Source organism: Lampris incognitus, chromosome 14, assembly GCF_029633865.1.
Source record: "Lampris incognitus isolate fLamInc1 chromosome 14, fLamInc1.hap2, whole genome shotgun sequence".
NCBI lineage: Eukaryota > Metazoa > Chordata > Actinopteri > Lampriformes > Lampridae > Lampris > Lampris incognitus.
Window position 1 is genome coordinate 28,210,193 of NC_079224.1, and position 9,810 is coordinate 28,220,002.

A 9,810-nucleotide genomic window follows, 5' to 3' on the forward strand; every position below is an offset into this window, starting at 1 on the left:
CGGCAAATGATATTTTCCTTTCTGCTTGCTTTCTTTAATATAGCCTACTATCCATGTGCAAACATAGTGCAAGCCTTTCATTAAATTGCATATTGTCCAAACATTTGTTGATGCTGAGGAAATGTATTTCCAGGCTCTGTTGAGTCATGTGGCTCGACTCCCTTAGCCTGATCTGTTAAGGTGCTTTCATCACCCTACGTCATCTGATTTCTACACAAAGGCAGCACAAGGAACCAGTGGTTTAGCTTCACAAGTTCACTTTAATGCATGAAGATCCAAACAAGCAGACCTGTGTTCTTATGCGAAGCCCAGTAGAAAATAGCAATTTCCTACTTTAACACCGTAAGACATATAAAAAGGCTTTCTCGCGATCTCTCTCTCTCCATCTGTCTCTACAAGACACACTCTCACACGGACACATACACACACATATACACAGTCACAGCAGCATCAGTAGCCCTAACACACATCCCCCCTACACCATAAAAGGTGGTGGGCAGGATTTATGCTAATTTGCTAAAGACATCCTATAATGCTTTGTCATTCCTCAGACTCATTTGAGCAAGGGAAACAGCACACACTCATGCTCGTGCACACACACACACACACACACACACTCTCTCACTCTCGCTCTCTCTCTCTCTCTCACTCATTCACTCTCACTCATACAAACCATGCCTCAGGCTCCTTAAGACAAAAGTAAAGTACCATGTATGTCCAAGGGTCAGTTAATATACAGCTCTATTTATTTATGACCATTCACACCGCCACTCAATTCCATCTGCTATGACAGTGCTATTACACATGATTACATCAAGTTTTCAAAGATAAAAAAAATCAATAAATAATGGCACCACACTGTAAAAGAATTTACAGTACAATTTGTATCGCTTGGTAATTGCTTGAACCCGTCAGACGTATGAAATCAAGAACACAAACCCTACTTTAGTAATTTGGTCTGTTTGCCGCCAATGACTAGTTAGGTTTGCACAGGTTCCACAGTCACATCACTGCCCTGCTTTGTAGGACTGTGGTTTCTGATGCTGCCTACAAGCTTTTCAAACTTATATGAAAATTAAGGTGTAGTAAACGGACATTGTGGTTGAGGAAGCATCTTCAAGTGAGAACAGTACTCTCAATAGCATCGTTGAAAACCCATTGGTGACTCAATAAACCAGAATAAAAAAAAACACTGAATGCCTATGCAATAGCTGTTGCAAAAAGGAAGAAACAAATATTGCATGTATAATGTCACTCTGTTATCAGATGTAGCATTCACATCAACAAGCAAAACAAATATAGGTCACTCTGAAATAACACTGGTTATTCTTCACATCAAACAACAGTAAGTTGATTCAGCAGCTCATTAAAAAAGGTGTACTGTTCCTTTAAATACCTTACCCTGTCTATATTAGGAAGTCCATGATGACTTAACAGATGAGTGTTTCCTCTTGATTAGTTCAGAACTCATAACATTACCACAGCAAGAAATTAGCCTTTACTACTCTTGCATCATGCATTTACATTATGCATTTTGGGCATTTGTCTGGTGCCTTATCAACAGTGACTTACACTGAATGATCAGCCAGGGGTCTGATGTCATCCAAGAGAGCACAACAAACATGGCCAATGCAGGAAATGAACCCAAGAAGCACAGTCTATGAGACAATCTTTCTTTCAGTATGCTACACTTGCTTGTCAAGCTGTTCAATGGAAATATAATTTAGCCATGTGAACCTCTCAAAACCCAAAGAAATCCAGCCGCTAATGTCTACATTTCCCGCTTCTTAATATGATCCTCACATTCAAGGAACTGTATTAAAACACGTTCATTAGTGCAAGAACTAGAATGACAACAGGTAAAGCTGCGGAACCAAAGTCAACCCACCCACCCACACAAGAAACATGCATGCAAGCAGTACTTCTACTTTTAATCACAGGGGTGACACTGACAGACCTGGTGTGGGCCCATCCCAGCTGGTCTGTACGAGAGAGCCAAGCATTGGGAGTAGGGCTGCTGTGTTTATTCTGTCAAGGTATGTTAACACCAGACCACATTCCACCAGCCCTTAAATTGCAGTGTTAGATTACAGCCCGGCTGAGAGTGTGCTCATGCTGGGTACTTTACAGCCAAGGGAGCGGGTGTTGGATGACGAAGCTGTGACATAAGCGACAGCAGCAACAGGCAGTTTGTATGGAAGGACAACACCTGCTATTTGAGGTACGATCATTGCCACAGACCTCCAGACATACAGTCCCACACAGGTGGGATAGGAAAACAAAAAACGAGTTGAGAGGATTTGAGTTAGGTGGGTTGAGCAAGAAAAGATGGGCATTTTATCTCCTCAGGTCTTAATCATTTAACTAACTTTTTTTTCCATTCATGTATGTTCATTTTAGAGAATCATTGTTCTGCCGTCTGTCTGAACTGCAGTATTGACCTCTGTCATGCTGCAAACCAATTGCTTGTAATGTTGGTTATGTAAATAAATAATGGTAAATAAATGTATGCCATAAACCTGCAGAAAGCGTTACGGCTTTCTAATAATACCGATTGCTGTAGCATGCAGCAATTTCAGCACTATCGGGGATCACTATGTCCTGGGATGCCTGATGATGAGGAGGGCATAATAGGCAAATTATATCAAAAGCTTACATGCAAGATTGATCCATATATTTTACACATGTCCAAAAAATGCTGGATCATTTGGTAATTCATAAAGAATGCATACGTTAACAACAGGCATAGCAATCGTCTAAAATCCAACCATGCATATCAAAATACAAGCTATCAAATTTCACAAACGACACTGAATTGCACAATTAAGTAAAATTTCAAATGCAATCGGGTTTCACCTGAAATGGAGCGGAACTAACCCCGGCCCGCATCATGACGGACGTGGATATCACAGTGCATTTGCCATGCTGACTGCATATGCACCGTTAGACGGATTGAGACGCACTCACCTGACATATGAAAAGCTACCAAGTGTTGAAAATTGGAAACAGACGAAGCAAACACACTAGGCTACTTCTGACAAACATTTCCCTTGAATCCACTGCAAATTAAATATTATTTAATGTACCTTTAAAGGTGTTGCATCACCTTGCAGAGCCTACCTGGCTGTCTTCAATCCCGGAAAAAAAAAAAAGCAGCAACCCCGCCTTCACTGCAGTAATGGTACTGACCGCCATTCCGTACCACACACATCGCTCGTTAAATTGCATGAAATGTAATACAACACGATGGATGGAAACGTGAGGTTGCACAGAGGACACTAACAACCATTACAAATACATAGATAAGAATAAGAGGGCCGTTCGCAACCACCGTGTGCCTATTAGCCTTGTACCACCACCTATTCTTCCCTGTTCACGGTAAGTGACACAGGGCGGCAGGCTACACTCGACTACACGAAAGCCTATGTTCCTCATTCGACAAAAACATATTCGGGACACATACGCCACAAGGAAACATGCACAAGTGGGTCAAAAATGCCTGTTCGTTAAATAAATCCCGCGAGAATGCGAGGAAACAAAAGATCCTCTTAAGGCTGGCATGCACGAAGAAACTACAAATCCATCTTTTTTCTCTCTCTCTCTCTCTCTCTCTCTCTCTCTCTCTCTATACCTGCACAAGTTGTCATTTGGCGCGGCGTATTTGGAGACGGCTTCCTGGCGTCTAACGTGATCTCTAGCCTTTCTGAGGCAATCAGGCACGGTTCCGTAATGCTCAACGGCGCCTTTCGGAGAGCCGCAGGTGTTATTTATAGGCCATTTGTCAGCCCCGTTATTCGTGTTCAGGTAAACATGGTGATGGCTCCTGCGCGGACGCTGGGCGGCACACGGCGCTCAGCTTCACTGTGTCACCGTCGTGGCGTCAGCAGCACGAAAAAGGTGCTTTCCAGCGCTCCTCTCAGATCCGCACACTATGCCGTCCAAAAGTAATTTTTCATTGGCTGCCACGTTGAAAACGAGGAAGAGTACAGGTGAGACTCTATCCAATGAGGAGATTCGTTCGAAAACCGTCTAAATTCAAAGTTTGGCAGAAAATCAAAATATCATATTAGATTCGTCCAACCCCTCCGGTTAAAGCAGCAAATCCAATGTTATGTGCACGAAAACATTCGCCAGGCGCCTATTCTATAATGGATACAAACACACCGTAAATACACACCAAGGAAGCTGAATTCCCCTTCGCTCCTATTATGTGCTACTAGTAGCGTACCTTTCTGTCACTCGTTGCAGTCGCTAGAAAACGCATTCCTTATATAGCCTAGACTGCAGCAAAAGCTCGCCGACCACACTTGCGGCTACGTACATGTGGATTTACAGGTATAATCTCCTCCAAGAGAGAGAAGGAAAAAACAACAGTTCAATATTGTGCAATAATACATTAAAGCGATATAACTCGTGACGAGCGGAAAATTAATTTAAGTTTTATCCTGCTTTGGGAAATAAAGCACGAAGGCACGCGAACAGCCTGTCTACTAAACACAAAGCGAAATCATTTCCACTCTTACCTTATCAAGTTAAAAGGCATGTGGCGGTGCAGTGCAGACCGAGGGAGGGAGGGAGGGAGGGGTGGTCCAGTCCAGCGGCAGAAGTAGAGCGGACTCACCGCCGCCCCGGCCATATAAAATAAACACCCAGTCACACTGCCATCATCCGAGCAGCCGTGAGCCAACCAAAGCACATAAAAATCTCATGCATTCGTGCTTATGAGCATATTATCCTTCCGTATCGTAAGATTAAACCGCTTACGGGCGAAAGTCGGGTTTATTTTTCACTGAAAACTGGGCAAGAGTACGTAATGCGTGGTCCGGACAGGAACTTAGCAAAACTAGCCATCTCGCAACCTCGCCCAATTTTACGCCGTAACTAAATCAACTGCGTGAACGGCCACGTTTTGTCTCTAAACGCACTGCAACCTGCAGTCGGCGTGGTTGGAAGCCAAGTGTTGTAAAGAGGGGGGAAAAGTACAAAAGAAGAGAGAAAAAACACTGCTAAAAAAAAAAGCAGGCGCTCCCACCATTTGACAGCGGATGGGCAAAATAACGGTTTACTCGGACAGCCCGTGTACCGCTAGGCGGAGAGAGAGAAGCGAGCCAGGTATAACGGTACACCACACTGGGATATACCCACTAGTTTCCAGCGCTAAAACTCCCCGAACCTGCTCCCAAATAGTCCAAAAGTCGGCAGACTTACTTATCCGAACACAGAATCTAGCGCTCCGCCCGGCTCGGTCGGTTTCCCACAGGTTTCGAGGACTTTGACTTACCGCTAGTCCTCCTCGGGTTCGCCTGTTTTCTGCGCTTACACCTGGGGCCATCCGCCATGATCCTTTCGCTCTGTCTGAAATGCAGCCTGAGAGTCACCTCCTCTCTTGCACCCCCCACTTCACCCGTACCCCTCCCTTCCCTTTCCACTGCACCTCCCTCCCTCCCCCTGCCTGCCTGCACCTGGTTTACGACACACTCTCCGCTTTACGACATCACCTTCTCAAAACACCTCAGCGTGTGGCCCCTCCTACTGACCATACATGTCTACTTCAGCGCTGGCCCCACCTTCTCCATGAGAAGACCGGGCCCGGGCAATCGCATTCGCTACTGTCGTCTGCTTTAATCACACAAACTGAACTGGAAGTGAAATGAAAATGTTGCCCCGCAGGTGAGAAAATAGCCCGCCAGGTGATACGCCTTTGAATGTGGCAGCTCAAGAACATGTGGATTTGTTGACAAATCTTTCTTGTCCGGTCGGAGTGGGAGGGAAACGGTTCGTGTGAGTCAGTTAACCCCTTAAACGCTGAAACTGGAGCTGCCATTGAGTTTTTCCTCCCGAGGTTGTACGCATTTTCTGTTTTTGGGGGCGTTTTTCAAACAAAAAGATGTTAACTTTACATTTTGAGTACAGCAATTTGTTTTGTTTCGGTACTATTGACTCTTCACGTTATTTTTCAAACACTGAAGCTCATTTTGGGGGGGAGGACCTTAAACTGTACAACTGGGTCACAACAATTTAATAGGATTATCGTGTGTTCTCTGTGTACTGATGAATTCTGAATAGAAAGATTATGGTCTATTAATGTGACTACCAAATAATGACCAGCACCAGTGTAGGATCAATATGACCATGCTACATTGTACCACAATATACATTGAATACATGAATTCATGTACATGAATGTGCATTGAATCAAGCCTGTTTGCAGTCACTTTTATACATTTGCTTTATCCTGCTGGACAATTGGACGTATGGGGTATATTGTAATAGGCTAGTGTAAGGTTAGCTGTCAATCACAGAGCTGTAAAACTAAAGTGAAAGTGGACTGCTCATCTCTCCTTAGGGGTCCAAACGTTTTGATAATCATTGCATCGTTTTATGCTGCACTCCATATGGATTAAAGCAAACTGTAAAAATCATTGACATGCATATCTGACTCACAAGTGCTGCAAAGGATATTATCTTGTATATTCCTATATGACACTCCTCTATATCTACCCAAACAGCTGTTAAGGCTCATGAGATCAATTTAGTCGCTTTATATTGTAATTCCTATTTCAGATAATTCTCTTATCCTAAACAATTTATAACGAGTGCACCAATAGAATACACTTCATCTCGAATATAGCCAAAATTATAAGCAACCCAAAATCGGCAGAGCAAAAGTCAGGACATATGTATTCTCAGAATAATCTGGTGACTATGGCATGATCATTTGCTAGAGAACTGTTTGGAAAGAAATGTAATGACTTAAAACTAAGATTTACATGCAAACAATTGCCCATTTTGATACTTTGTACTGCTGTAAGACTAGCTAATACACAAGTATCCAAATCCTAAACTCTTTTGTCATGCTCATTTTAAAGGTCATTGTTCAGTAAAACTTTTGCAGGAAAACAATATGGCATGTAGTGTTTTATGTCTTCACCATAGCAGTCAAATGCACAAGAATGAGGCAAGTAGTGGTGAGTTTAAAGAAGAAGCAATATGCTACAGCTAGAAAGCAGACATGGATCGACCATGCTTGTAAAACCAACACCTTTACCAACAAACCCTACAATATAAATAGCTAAAACTCAGATTCAACCTTTTTTCTTTTGAGAGTGTTTCATTTCGAATGGATCTCTGGGATTTGGAGGATCCAAACAGTGCCGGGGGTCACTTATCTCTAATTGAAATGATACTGTGTTTGATTGTTAAGAGAAGGAAAAGCCTAAGATAAATGCAGCTGTTTTGTTTGTGCTCAGATTGGTTGTGTGCCATGAAGATGTAGGGGGTAAAGACTTGAGAGAACTTTTTTTTCTGCTTTTGTTTCAAGATGACGCATTAAATGTAAACGATTCAGTTGTTAAAATGTCAACACATTTCAAACAGCCACACGAGGAATCGTTCAGCTGCAGGGGAAATTAGGCCCAGTGATACAGGTCATGGATATAGGAATATGGTCCTAAGGGACATATGTTCAATGACAGCTCATAGTGGATCAGGCTAGCGGCTTTTGTGGTGGTGGTTGAGCTATTCTTATACCTGACGATTATCAAGTTTCCAACTCAGCCTTGGACATGCCAGGTGCTGGTGCATGTATGCACTGTGCCTCTCTTCGTCAGCAGGCCTCCTCTAGATATCTCCTCAGTGTCCTGCAGAAAGGGGACTGGAACGAGACTTTGCAACAGGGATTGTTATAGGGGGAGGGAAAGATTTAGGTATAAGCTGCATGCAAAAATGAATGAGTGTTGATGTGTGATTAACTCAACTGTATGCTCATGAATGAGCTTAGATTGTCAATTTTTGGCCAGGAGAGACATATTTAGTTAAAATCAACACATAACTGTATTGTTGACGCACTGGTGGGTGTCACTTATGTCAGCTCTGTCCTGGTAGTAAATGAAATTAGACTTTTTTGTTTTTTGGGGGTTTTTTTAGGGGGAAAGCTTTAGATAAACGCACTGTACATGCATGAATTCAGCCCACTTCTGACACAATTTTGTCGACGCCAACAAATTCCAGCCCAATCATGAATGTTGGGAATGACGAACGGGCGTCTTTACCCCATGTAGTGTGACATAACTGAAGAACAGTGATGAGGCATCTGGGATGCTCCACAACACCCCTTCGAAAAGTCTACCATGTCAGAATTTTTTATATTTTCCTGCCTAGTCTGACAACTCCTACGTGTTCCTTGACGTTGACCAATAGGATGACAGAGTGCTCTCTGGCGCACATATATGAACATGGTAAAGAGAAAGCAATGCTGCTGTCAGGTGGAACGATGAAACCAAGGAAAGGTTTGTTGAGCAGTGGAAACAATACCCTTGCTTCTTTTTTTGTGTGGCTCCCCCCCCCTTTTTTTCTCCCCAATTGTACCTGGCCAACCACCCCGCTCTCTGAGCCGTCCCGGTCACTGCTCCACCCACTCTGCTGATCCGGGGAGGGCTGCAGACTACCACGTTCCTCCTCCGATACATGTGGAGTCGCCAGCCGCTTCTTTTCATCTGACAGTGAGGAGTTTTGCCAGGGGGACGTCACACGTGGGAGGATCAAAGCACTTCATCACCTAGCAATTCGACAAGAAGTTTCCATATCACCTGCAGATTATGCTGAAAAGCAGAGCTAAGAAGAGGTTCTCTTCTTAGCTTCGCTTCTCAGAGCTGGTTTAAGGCCCAGGTTGTACAGCTTAGCCATGATGTCCCGGTACTTTGAACGCTGCTAGAGGAGCACAGAACTAACATCTCTGGCAATTTTAAAGTAAACCTTTGCAGCTCTTGAGGAGAAATTGAACAAAACCCAGGCTACAGTAACCGAACATGGTCAGCGTGTCGAGTCTCTGGAGTCGACGGCTGACCTACATGATCCGTGAATCAAAGCGCTGGAGGAGCCATGCAAGGTCTTAGCCGATAGCAACGCCAAGCTGATTGCCAAAACAGCGGATTTGGAGAGTCGGAGCCGTATTTATATCCGTATTATTGGACTCCCAAATCTATCAAGGAGCCTCCACCTGAAGACTTCTTCTCAAAACTTCTGGTCGAATTGCTAGGTGATCAGGTTCTTCAATGTCCTCCCGAGTTGGACCGCGCGCATAGGTCGCTCGCAGCCAGACTGCAGCCGGGGTTGAGACCACAAACTGTTTTCATCCAGCTCCACCACTACCAGACCAAGGGCCTAATCGTCCGCGAAACCTGCAAGAGATGATGACATCTCCAGTACCGTGGGACGCCCATACAGATATTTGAAGACTACACCCTGGAGGTGCTAGAGCAGTGTTCAAAGTACCAGGACGTCATAGCTAAGCCGGGCCTCAGACCAGCTCTTCTGTTTCTGGCTCGCCTGCAGATTACACTGAGAAGTGGAGCTAAGAAGGGGTTCTCTTCAGCCGAGGAGGCTGCAGCCTTCACTGCTAGCCACCAACAGGAGCCAGTGTCCAACTAGCTTAGCCGCTAAACTGGGCTGGGCTTATTACTAGCCATCATAGTACATTTCGCACATCGCCTGGTTTTTGTGCTGTACGAAGAGCTCATGGGGCCAACGCTGCAGCAGGTCGTGACTTTAGCATACAAGGCCCCTGTTTTTTCAGAGATCGGAATTTTGCAGCTAACAAATGGCAGCGGCTTCACTGGCCATACTCCACAGTATAGACGGTGACCAACTTTGCATTTCTATGATGTGCCACGGTATATTAATGATTTCACGGATGGTGTTCCCCAATGTAATGCCTTTTGCCATTTTATGTTTAATATTGATAGAGCCTCTTGTTCCCGAGGCACTTTGTTATTCTTTTAAATCATTACAATTTTCTTGCCATGGAATTTG

General features: G+C 44.1%; 1 protein-coding gene across 1 annotated transcript in view; it reads right to left on the reverse strand.

The window, feature by feature from the left end:
* zeb1a (zinc finger E-box binding homeobox 1a) overlaps nt 1-5,339 on the reverse strand; it is a 118,412-nt gene extending 113,073 nt beyond the window's left edge. Inside the window, exon 1 of the mRNA XM_056292836.1 lies at nt 5,282-5,339. Within this exon, the coding sequence (XP_056148811.1) occupies nt 5,282-5,339 (58 nt within the window). The remainder of the gene's footprint in view (nt 1-5,281) is intronic.
* Between the last annotated feature and the right edge of the window lie 4,471 nt (nt 5,340-9,810).